Here is a 12,105-nt window from a genome sequence, read left to right as displayed (position 1 = left end):
ACTCGTAGCAGTAAGAATCAGAAACCAGACTGGAATTCACAAAGAAATAGAGGGATGAGCCACAAAAGTTCTGGAACATAGATTAACCTCTATCAATTAGTTAAAATGAAGAACCTGCTCATGACACAAAACATGCACGCATGGGTCAAGCAGACTGGTGACATGTCTACTTTAATTTACTTTAAGCCGTGTTCCTTTGGCCTACCACCAAAATGCAGGGTTGTATGTAGATTAACACATTTAGTAAACATCTTAAATTCTCAGCTATCATCTCATGTACATGGCTTCAGTGTTTAGCAAATAATAAAGATAAAAAGAAATTGGCCTTGCCACTCCAATACTTTCAGAGATGTTCTATGTGATCATCATACACAACATACATGCTTCCCATTCACTCAAAACTTATTTGTTATATAACTCTAAGGCTAACTGCAATCAGTGTGTGCAGTGCCATTAATAAAGACTCACACAAAACAGGTTTGTAGAGCCCTTCCACAAATTTTCAGTCTGAGTTATATGTAAATTAAGCTCTTAATTTGTGTACATCATCCTTTCAGAGTTCTTTTTCCACAGGGTTTGTGCATTTGGGTAATCATTGCAAAAACAAAAACACAGCTCTTTAATAAATACCCCAAAAACTTTATAGAAAGCATAAGTTGCCAAAAATTAGTTTTAATAAAATTGTTCCTGTTTTAAAATTGGATACAACTGCATAAATGAGACAATATGCATTACATTAGATACTATTCCATGTCTACCTCATCCTAAGCCTTTTATTGCTAATCTTTAATGATACAGACAGCTCCAGAATTATTGTCAACATGGATAATAATGGGTTGAAAAACTGTCTTGAAGTTTCATTTATGTAGTTCAGTATTAGGCAAAACACCACCACGCTGCAAATGCATGACATTAAGTACTGACTGTTGACTTTCTGATTAATATATATTAATACAAGTGCCACTGTAACAAGATATCCCTTTACTTTAAATAGTATGACTGGTAAGTGTATGGTAATGTAAAGAGTCTTCAAAAGGCTTTCTTATAGTATCTCTTCTAAACAGTATATTGAAAGTGGTGTCTAATTGTAGATTTATAGACATGATGACCCCAAGACAGCACCATGTTCTGCAAATCTACAGTAGTGATCCTTAGAGAAATGTTCACATCTTTAGCCTCACTCCTCATACTTCAGACACGGTCTTTCTCACAAACTTGATTTATTTCAAAACGATATCTAGATTATATCTAGAGCTCAGGATTAAAAATGCTTGATTATTCCTCTAAGCATGGGAATCCTTGACTACCTGCTACCAGTAGAATAGGCTGTTTGTCTGGGTGCAGCTCCATTTGCCTTGCAATCCAGGGGCCGTCAAAATGAGCATACCACCAGCCCTTCTTCTTATTCTGTGGGTCTTTATACTGGTCCGCAGGGCGGATGAAAGGGATGCGAAAGTAGCGCTGTTGCCTATTCACGGCAATCTCCTGCTGCCGAGCAGGAACGGGAGGAGCTGGGTTCTGCTGGGCTGGAATGACATTACAAATAAATTTGAAAGTTATTTCAAGCAAGACAAAGTAGAATGCCATAAAAAATAAAAAATCTACTGGTTCAAATCACTATTTGAAGTGTCCTTTATGAATAACAGATTCAAAAAAGAGTAATGACTAACAGCAAGTCAGCACCTGATTCAATCATCCAAAATACTGTTTGAAGTAAGACTGAGAATGTGAGGATATGCATGTGAGCAAGAACAACAAAGGACACATGTTTTGTTTTATGTAGGTGAACACACTTTTCACCAGTAGGAAGTCATTTTCATAGAAGAAAACAGGGCATTATGCCTTTTTAAGATGAAATATCACACCAAAGTTTAATTCCGTGGAAACACTTGTATATTCTGTGAGAGCTGCATCTAGCTTTGTGCTTAAACGTACCAGAAAAACTAATCAAAAGTTAAGAGGCCCGTTAAAACCTAATAAGGATGCACAATACATACATACACAACATCCTCACCTGCTGTGTACTACAGAAATGCTTTCACAAAGGAAATTCTGAGAAACTCCCAATGAGTGAACAGAATCATGCCATCATTCAGAGAATATTGACCGACATGCTGTATCCACTGTGTATTCACTGTGTTCAACTGTTTTATAGTATTACCATAGTCGGTGACGGATTTGGGAGCTCTCTGATCAGTTTCTGTGTTGCGCTTCTTGTTCTTTGACTTCCAGGCATGGTAGACCTTTAAACGTCGATGAAACTCCTCTCTGCATGCTGCCAATAGTTCAATATCTACAAAAAGTGTGACATTTGGATTAAACAAAAAGATACAGTATTTAGTGCTTTTCTAACACTCTAATTCTACCAATAAATACAATAGAAATAAAAAAAACAACAAACCATATGATTATAGTTTTATATTGAATAAGAAAATACAATCTCTAGAAATCTCACACCACATCAAAATGTATTTTTCAAAAAAAATCTCTGCTGGCAGTAAAAATGTGAGAGAAGCAATCAGAAAGCTTCCGCGTTCTTACCACAGGAGGTGTTGATAGCATCTCGAAGCTCTGCATATTTCCATTTGCTCAAGTCATACTTCTTCACCCCGATGGCTGCTTTGCTTGCTTGTACTTGCGGACCTCTGAAAGCACAAAATCGTTCTCATTTACACAGTAAAACAGACAAATGAACTGCTTCTTCACAGGAAATGTATAAAGCAACACTGATCAAATTAACTAGGCGCCGATCGGAAAAGGCCTCACAATTTGAATTTTTAAAATAAAGCTACAGTTTTCTGTCATTAGAAATTACAGAAAGAACAAATCAATATGGCACTGAGAAAATTAGAGCATGCCTTTGCAAATGATGGGCTAGTAGAAGTGCTAGGGGAAGGAAAGTATAAGAAAGTTGTGAGATCAAAGAGAAAGCATGTAAATGCATGGGATTTAGCAATAATGTAAGAATCATGCCAGTCCTTTCTGACAGCTCAATCAATGTAAGAATTTACTGCTGCTCTCAGTTCAAACAGGTTCTATGACACACAGATTCATAATCCCATTCATCTTACTATACCTGGCCTCTGGAGAATCTGTCAGTGGAACAGTTAGGAGATTATGTCCAAAGAGTCAGTAAGTCAATAAGGAAAAGTGAAACAGATGGGCATATAATATAAGCAGGGAATGGTGTTCTTGGTGCTGTGCTCTGATCATTTCTGAGGTATAGGTTAAACCAGAAAGTTTCTAAGATGGTGCTTTCAATTGGCATACTACCATTATGCTATGTAATATAGACCAGTGAACATAAAAACCCAGAGATTAAAAAAAGTATAAATTATGAGTCATTTTTTGGGAGATAAATAGGGATCGATTAGTTTACAATGTAAATGAAGGTAAATGAAGGTCCTTCAGAAGGTTTCGTTAAACCAATTTTTAAATGAGTGTCTTAAGAATTTAGGAGCAACATTCTATTTAGGGGATCAAATCTTTGGATATGAAAAATAACACCACTTTCTAAAAATAATATATAGCATTTTATGTTGTTTTAATGCACTCATAAAAAGTCATATAAAAACAAGAAAGTAATAGTCTGTGTTGCACTGTTTGTTTATATGAGTATGTTGCAAAAAAAGCTGACATACACACATACAGTTTTGTGGACACTCCTTTTGACTCTTGACAGCTGTTAGTAGCAAAGATGCTTAGCTTAGCCTGTCCCACTGTTTAAACCACATAGGTGTCAGCAGGTGTCATGCACAAATGCACATGCACAAACAATTTTACGAGTAGATGACTGAGCACCTCATGCGCCAGCTCTGGAAAAGCAATACCAGACTAGAAGTTTAAATGTCACTGAAGTAATGGCATAAGCTATGATGCTCCACAAAGCTTGGGCTTATAAAACAAGCTGTTTCAGTTTAGGATTGCAAAATTAAGAGCCAAGCTCAGAAGTAGTGCACTTGTAGATTGTACTTTTGTATAGCAGCATACTGAGGTATTAACAGTATTGCCAATGTTAAATATATAACCTAAATGATCAAGGGGGGGCACGGTGGCTTAGTGGTTAGCACGTTCGCCTCACACCTCCAGGGTTGGGGGTTCGATTCCCGCCTCTGCCTTGTGTGTGTGGAGTTTGCATGTTCCCCCCGTGCCTCGGGGGTTTCCTCCCCCGGTCCAAAGACATGCATGGTAGGTTGATTGGCATCTCTGGAAAATTGTCTGTAGTGTGTGACTGCGTGAGTGAATGAGAGTGTGTGTGTGTGTGTGCCCTGCGATGGGTTGGCACTCCGTCCAGGGTGTATCCTGCCTTGATGCCCGATGACGCCTGAGATAGGCACAGGCTCCCCATGACCCGAGGTAGTTCAGATAAGCGGTAGAAAATGAATGAATGAATGAATGAATGAATGAATGAATGAATGAATGAATGAATGAAGGACATATTTAGGTTCATATGAACCAACAATTTGCCCACTGTTTATTGTTGCTTTGTAGCAGAAGGTTTCAGTCTAGGTTGGTGAAAGATTTGGAGGAGACTGGGAAACTAATGAGTAGGCTTTGTCAGAGTGTGTTGTGGTCAGGAGAAGGAGCATTTTGCATTTGTGCTAATCATCACTTCATGTGGACAAAGCAATGCCTGTCAAACCATCACTGGAAATAAAAGAATGAGAAAAAAAAAAGTTGTCTGGTTACCTGGGACCAAAGTGAAAAAGTATTGAATTCTGTCTTTCATTTCTTTAGCAGAAGATAAAATATGAAGCCCTCTGTGCAACCTGTTTAGCTTCATTCATCACATACCTTCACAATGAATACCTACTCTGTAGGTCCATGTGGCAATTGAGAAAGCAATAGGATCTCGGGGGGTGGACACAATGTTCATTTGAATCACAAAGCCTGTTTCCTATCACAAAGCTGTTTACTTGGCTGCAGTTTTGATTTTTTTATGCTGTTTCACAAAAGCAGCACAGCAGCAGGCCTTTTTCATATGGAAATCTCGGTCTGAGAACATCAGCAATCAGTAGAATTTTTGTGGATGTAACATTGCCCGACACTAACTTCAGCAGTGACAGGAAGCTGCGGCTGTGAGTTTGCATATGGTTGTACCTGCGTAAGCTGAGGTCTATCTGAGCCTCATCCTGGATGAGTTCAGTTTCATTCTGAGCTATCCTCATGGCCAGCTCTCTGTCCCTCCTTTCCTGCTCCAGTACAGCTTGCCTTTGAACCTCCTCCTCCCGCTCTAGAGCCAACTGAAGGTCCAGTTCTACCTGCAGCACAGCATACACACACACACAAACAAACACAAACACACATATAATGGCTAAAGTGGCCAGTATCTAGGCACAGAGTCTGGAATATTCATTCAGGTCTGTCACAGAGCCATGGCAGAGACACTGAACAAAGCCCTTACTGCAGTGATATCATATGCCTTTGACTTTTAGGCCTATGACTTTTTAAGGTGACTGAATAAAATGTCTTCCAAATTATATATTCAGTAATTAAAACACACCGGTGTGTGTGTGTGTGTGTGTGTGTGTGTGTGTGTATGTGCCATGTGCGTGTGATGTCTAACAAGCTTGGACTCCAAGGATCTTATTATCACAAATCCTATTATCAGCAGGATTTAAACCGAGACAAACATACATAGAAATATAAAACAAAGCCAACAAACAAATCAGTCATTATGTATCTGTATTTGGAGTAATTATCTGTTCCCAAATATTCACCTTCAACTTGGTTTTCAGCAACATTAATTCATATTGTACAGTGGTTAGCAGTTTTTAATGTGTTAATCATGCTTCCAAATATTTTTTAATTATTTCTGTTGGGAGTAAGTAATTAATTCACTCTGTATAATGTTTATTGTATTCAAATAATTTTGCTTCTTTTGTGAATTTGACTATGTTCCTATTTACAATCATCTCAGGTTTCCCTGAACTTTTCTTTCTGAACTTTCTGAATCTCAAGAAATGACCTCTCACTAGTAGGAAATCTGCAGAGGTTCCTATAAAACAGAAAGCTTCAACAACACACTGTTATAGTTTTAAAGAAGAGCTTGTAAGAAATGGTCTGCATGACTGCTTCGGTGGGAGCTGACCCAGTGGGGCTGACAAGATTTAGACCTCATCTATAAATTGAGCTTGCAACATTTTTCGACTACCTTCAGCATTTCATCAAATTCTGGAATTCAGCTGGTGAAAAACAAAGAAAGTGTTTGACATCCATGACCAAAACAGTATTCAGGCTGAAGTGTTAGCTCAAAACACAATGCAGTTCTATGGAAGTGAACAGCATATGTAACATGCTCTAGACACACCTGAATGCTGAAGGGAACAATAGGGAGCAATATAAGCTGTCAAAAGAAAAATAAAATCTAAAATAAAAATGTATTAAAAAGGTAAATATTTAATACGTGTAGGATTCGTTCATCCTCTTCCCGCTTCTTCCTCTCTTCCTCTTCCTGCTTCCTCTTGTGCTCCATCTCTGATTTCCTGTAGTAATACAGAATATGGAAGAATCTTATGACAATAAAAAAGCAAACAGCAAAATAAAAATTTTCTCAGGTTAAAAAATTATTAGTATTTCATTATAATCGCCCTGTTCAGTAGAGAGACCCACTGTCACATAGTAACATATGTGAATTTAATTAAATAATTTATTAATTAACCATTTATTAAGGCAAATAAATTGTGGTTTCCTTAAAAAAGTCAATGTTTTTTTTTTAATCAGTAAAGCAGTTCCATGGAAATATCACTTGAAGTAAGAGTGAAGAGTAAGAAATAGGTCAACAGTGAAGGTAGATAAATGATGCCAGTGCACTGTTTCAAATGAAAACCATCCAAAAAAGTTCTCCTAAGATCCCTGCTTTAAGGGACACGAAAACTTAAGTTATATAAAATTATAGTGCTGAGTAAAACTCATCTAGAAGATGAGAGTTGGTGAGACTTACATGCGTCGGTCATCTTCCTCCTGTTTGCGTAACTGTGCCTCTTCTTCTCGTCGCTTCCTCTCTCTATCCATTTCTTCCTGAATGTGCTTTAGCCGCTCCATCTCCTCCTCTTCTTGCTTCTTCTTTTGCATAGAGGAAAGCAGCTGCTCTGAGCGCTTCACCAGGTCCTCATACTCCTGTTCAATCTCTGTGCGGCTCATCACTGTAGTCTGAGTGATACAGAACACAAAGACAAACAAATATACCTAGCATCCCTCATCAGTTTGGAGTAAACAGTGATGGCAAAAACACAATTCAGAAACCAGATACCACGAATATTCATTAAACAGCTCTTAAGTTTAATTATACTGTATGCATGCTTTTAGATTCCCAGTAGCCTAAACGACTGCAAATCAACAGGGGAAAGTAACTTCCCCACCCAAACTCCTGGCCATGAAATTCTCAATTCACTCTTTCAGCAAAAGAAGTCAACATGGCAGATTGTGTCAGTAAGGAGGTTAGCTTGCTTTCATATCCTGCAGGTCCTCATTAATCCATAACATCACCTTAGTACTGTCTGGCAGAGGGGCAGAGAAGTACCAAAGGCTTGTTGTTTTTACAGAGCCAACTGAAGCAACAAAGTGGAAAAGATTCAGCTCTAGTGTCAATCAGTTAATCACTGAGATGGTGAGGAGGGCATGGTGTCTGAACCGTACTGCCTATAGCATGCATTTGGCCTGAAATCTGTGTTCAATCAGAGTGAGAGAGAAAATGTTTGGACAGCAAAAAGTCCATTCTAACAAAAAGCCTTAAGGGTTTGGAGTGTGCAAAGACTAGTAATAGAGAGAAGATACAGCAAGATTAGGATAATCATAGCCATGTAATTTATAACAATTGAAGGCCAGTGAAAATATCCCAGGGTTCCATCATGTTCAGTGGAACCAGTCACGCACTGATTTGGTCAATGTGTAGTGTTATGCCCATAGATTAAATTAAAAATGCAACCTGAGTCTGACCAACATCCGATTACTGCTTTTTTGCTTTGATAAATTATTGTAATATATTTTATGCTCTGCTTAGGAGAAGTTAACTGGAGTAAAACACAGAGCTCTGCTGTGGTCTGAGTTCTATTTTGCACTGTAAAGTAATACATGCACAAAGATAAGAAAACTGCAGCAGCAGCTTGAGACAACAATTCATGCACAACATCTTTAGTTTATCTTCACCAGTCCATGGAATGACTGGCGCCTGTTGTATTATGAATGGCAAACTGACACCAGGCCTCCAAGTCACTAAAAGACAAAAGGTCTCACCACAATGTGCCTTGTCCTAGATTAAAAGATTTCATCAATCTTGTATTCACTTAATGTAGTATTTTCTAGAGCACAATGTTCAAATCAACCTCACCTTAATCTTGGTCATGAGGGAGTTGATGGAGTTTGCCAGCTCCTGAATCTGCTTGCTCATCTCCAACTTGCCCTCTTTCAGACCGCTCACAGCCTCATTAAACTTCTCCATTCTCTTCTTCAGATTCTGAACCTTTACCAAACCATCAACACTGCAATGCAAAGAAAATTCAGATCAGGATGGATGTAAACCTACAAATTCTTCTACTGGTACATACGGTTCATGAGTAAATGGGAGATACTGTAAGTATTTTAAAAGCATAAAGACCGGCACCCACCGAGGCTTATGTCTCCTCTTGCACAACCACATGCGGACCGTTTTCTGAATTTTAATGCAGGCGCAGGCCCTGTACTTGATTTTATTCTTCACTGCAGGAGAAGGGGGAAAGAACAGGGAGAATATATTTTCTCATTTAGAAGGACAATTAGGGAGCAGAGGCAAGTCTTTTACTTCACAAATTCCCCGTTGAGTGTTCATGACAAGCAAGAAATGATCAATAAAAAGCCATGTTTCTAAGGTTGTAACATTTTCAAGAACACAGAACCTTTTTCGGGAACTCAGGAGATTAAAATGTGTTTCTACCAGAAGACCTAGGGGTGATTTTATTACGTTACGAACCAAAAACCTTTTAGGTTTCTTACCCTTTTGTGCCTTTTTTAAAAACCTGCTGATAGCTAACAAGCAATTACTACAGATTGTTTTTATCACCAATGGTGCATGACCGGCAAATGTATCTAAGGATTATTTTGTAATACAAGCAGCAACAGTGAAAACTCACATTTAATGACAGACAGTCCACACCACTGGACCTTTTTCCAGCGGCTGCACACCAGCCACTTGTTGACCCGCTGGACCAGCTCTGCCAAGTGCTCTGGGTCAGACCTCATGATCTGGTCAAACTCTGCAAACTGAGATGCACACAGCAGTCACCTTTGTGTTAATACTACAGTCTCTGCTGTCTCTTATTTAATCTATTCTTCAAAAAAATAATTCAAAGACAACTGAAGTGTTAGCTTTGACTATTTATTCCAGCCCTATACAGAGGATGCTCACCTTTCCAGGGCGAAAAAACACCTTTGTCAGTCCAAACTTGTAATCACTGTCATTAAGCCCCAGTGCTTTAAAGAGAGCCTGCAGTGGACATGTGAAATGGTTAGAGACAGAAACTATGTAGAGAAAGAATAAAGCAAATGTAGAATTAAGGAGAAAGACTTACCTTACAGAATAGGCGAGGGTCGAGTCTGGCAAGCTTGCCTGGCAGGTATTGCTTGTACATATTATATAGCTCATGAAAAGGGGCTCGGGAAGGAAACCCACCCTGCATCAGATCTAGTACGGAAACCATTCCTGTGAAGAAGTTAATATCTTGTTCACAAAATGTTTTTTTCCTATACTATATGCTTACTTATGTTAAAAGGAAGCCAAAGTAAATATTCCACATTTTGAATTGAATCGGAAGCATTTTTGCATAAGGTTAGTGAAGGAAATGAGCCTCTGCATACTGTATGCACATCTACTTCTAGCTTGTTGGCCACAATCATTCTCTAGAGCTATTTCATGAGGGTCTTAAGTGCACCAACCATTATTGCTTGCTAAGAAAGACCAAGTGTTGCAAAAGCAGGCTATGACATGTGAAAAAGCTCATTAACAAAGCCCTTCCAGGCTAAAACCACCCCAGGAAGATAATGAAAAACAATCACTGCTCTTCACATTTAATGCATCTACTCAGTGGGCAATGCATATGTTCTGAAAAACAAGTGTTTAGATTGATGAGCTGTCTTTAGTGGTGCCATATATTTGAAGTGATACATTTGAAGCTACACTGACAATATGGAGAAAAAATAATGGATGTTTAATTTGATCAGGACACTGTGTGTTGCATGTGTTTCTGGATACACACAAAGCACTCATACCAGAACACTGCAGCTGGGACAGAATTTGAGCTCCTTCAAACTGGTGGCTCACCATCTTCAGATTGGGCTTCACACAGCGGATGAAGCTGGATCCCTTTGTACACATTATCAAAGTGACAAGTTGGATAATGGTTAGCTTATGCACTGTGTATGAGATGTGTGTTCTGAATATACTATTATCCAACTTCTGAATTCTATTAGGAAGTAAATCTCTTTAACCTGGGATGTTTCACCCAGTCTTAGCCAAAGATTAATGACGATGTAAATAAAAGACTTGACATCATGCACTGTTGGTTGCCAGTGGACAGCATTTTAACAGAATATTTAAAGATACTCACTGTGCTGCAAAGCTTTTCTAGCAGAAGAATCAACTGAGTCTAAAAAAAAAATTGACAGAAAAATGACTCAGCATTTTGTAGTGAGTATACTATACACAATGGGTTTTCTCCCATGCAAATTACATGCAAAAACAGCAGGCATATAAAGCAAGAGTGAAACATGCATAGTGCTAGTGAGCTTACATGTGAATATCTCACTCCTGTGTTACAACAGAACCATACCAATAATGTAAATAGAGAGCTAGTATATGAGAATACATCACAGTGAGAATCTCTGGTGTGTTGTATGTTTACACAGAATTAGAATTGGTGTAAATGTATTCCAGTTTCCTTAAGGCCATGAAAATGAAAGAATGTCATTAACACTATGAATTCAGCACTAGAGTGACAATGCAAAACCAATCCAGACATCATGGAGCTCTCACACAAACAGGAAGGTGAAGCGAGAGCAGAATGAGAGAGCAGTGGTGGTGGCTGGAGTATGTGACTGGGTTTAGACTTGTAATGGCTGGGTGAGACATGGTAAGCTACACCCTTCCCTGGGTTGGAGTTTCACAGGCCAGTCTTACCCAGTTACAAGTTTGAGCCTTTCTCCATCATCTTCTTGTTCTGCCATTTTATCTTTATATTTAAGACATACAAGTTTTTCTCAAGCATGGAGTTAAAAAAAAAAAAAAAAAAAACAGGAGAAGGTCTAAGGAGGTAAGAAGAAGAGGAGAAAGGGGACAGGGGGGAGAAATAGAGAACCAGGTTAAAAGTCAGGAAGTCAAGTTCACATTGTCTTCCACTGAAGCTTATACTTCACTAAAAAGTGAAGGAAAACTCTAGCAGAAACAATTGTCTGCATTTGTGAAGGACAAATATCTATATTCTATAGCCTTATATATAAACCTGGTTGTTTTCTGATAGTTTGAAAAGCAGATTTACCTTGAACTTGTTTCCTACGCTGATGAAGCTGAGTTTGCCCGCCTTCTGCTTAGAGTCCTTTGAGTTTGAGTTGTTCTCAAAGAGATCCCGAACAAACTTGTCCTTCGACTCGCACACAAGGCTCTCCAAGGACATGTGGAGGGCATCATTATTCTTCTCCACAAAACGGGTCTGGTCACATACATACTCAGCATCAGGCAAAGAATGAGGCCACACACATACATTCAATTTCAATCTATCATGGTACATTATCACTTAATACACTTTTTGCTATATATGATTTTCACCATTTCAACCAAGGTTCAAACATTAAAAAGGGTTGAAATGCTGAATAAAAATGGGTATGTAAAACTGAAAGGAAAGGTAAAATGTAAAAGCATAAAGAAATGTTATATTTTATATTAATAAAATACATGCCCCTTGTATCACAATGGTATATTTCAAATAGATAAATGTTAATAATACAAGACCAAGTATACATACAGTCTCATAACACACAGCTCCTGCAAAGTGCCTGATAATGAATCCTTCGTCATCCCTTAGGTTCCTGTGGATTGCTAGTTTGGACTTTCTTGGAATCTATTAAAAAATAATTTAT

At 38.4% G+C, this 12,105-nt stretch overlaps 1 protein-coding gene across 1 annotated transcript in view; it reads right to left on the bottom strand.

The window, feature by feature from the left end:
• myo6b (myosin VIb) overlaps nucleotides 1–12,105 on the bottom strand; it is a 33,464-nt gene that overhangs the window by 1,596 nt on the left and 19,763 nt on the right. The window contains exons 17-31 of the mRNA XM_060880010.1: nucleotides 11,991–12,086; nucleotides 11,508–11,678; nucleotides 10,581–10,619; nucleotides 10,243–10,336; nucleotides 9,546–9,676; nucleotides 9,383–9,460; nucleotides 9,108–9,237; nucleotides 8,607–8,697; nucleotides 8,330–8,480; nucleotides 6,944–7,152; nucleotides 6,407–6,485; nucleotides 5,101–5,261; nucleotides 2,542–2,645; nucleotides 2,162–2,293; nucleotides 1,308–1,526 (exon numbers count right to left, since the gene is read on the bottom strand). Of these exons, the coding sequence (XP_060735993.1) occupies nucleotides 1,308–1,526; nucleotides 2,162–2,293; nucleotides 2,542–2,645; nucleotides 5,101–5,261; nucleotides 6,407–6,485; nucleotides 6,944–7,152; nucleotides 8,330–8,480; nucleotides 8,607–8,697; nucleotides 9,108–9,237; nucleotides 9,383–9,460; nucleotides 9,546–9,676; nucleotides 10,243–10,336; nucleotides 10,581–10,619; nucleotides 11,508–11,678; nucleotides 11,991–12,086 (1,885 nt within the window). The remainder of the gene's footprint in view (nucleotides 1–1,307; nucleotides 1,527–2,161; nucleotides 2,294–2,541; nucleotides 2,646–5,100; nucleotides 5,262–6,406; nucleotides 6,486–6,943; nucleotides 7,153–8,329; nucleotides 8,481–8,606; nucleotides 8,698–9,107; nucleotides 9,238–9,382; nucleotides 9,461–9,545; nucleotides 9,677–10,242; nucleotides 10,337–10,580; nucleotides 10,620–11,507; nucleotides 11,679–11,990; nucleotides 12,087–12,105) is intronic.

This window comes from Tachysurus vachellii, chromosome 10, assembly GCF_030014155.1.
Source record: "Tachysurus vachellii isolate PV-2020 chromosome 10, HZAU_Pvac_v1, whole genome shotgun sequence".
Lineage (NCBI taxonomy): Eukaryota > Metazoa > Chordata > Actinopteri > Siluriformes > Bagridae > Tachysurus > Tachysurus vachellii.
The sequence above is the reverse complement of the archived record's forward strand: the minus strand, read 5'-3'. Positions and strand labels throughout refer to the sequence as shown.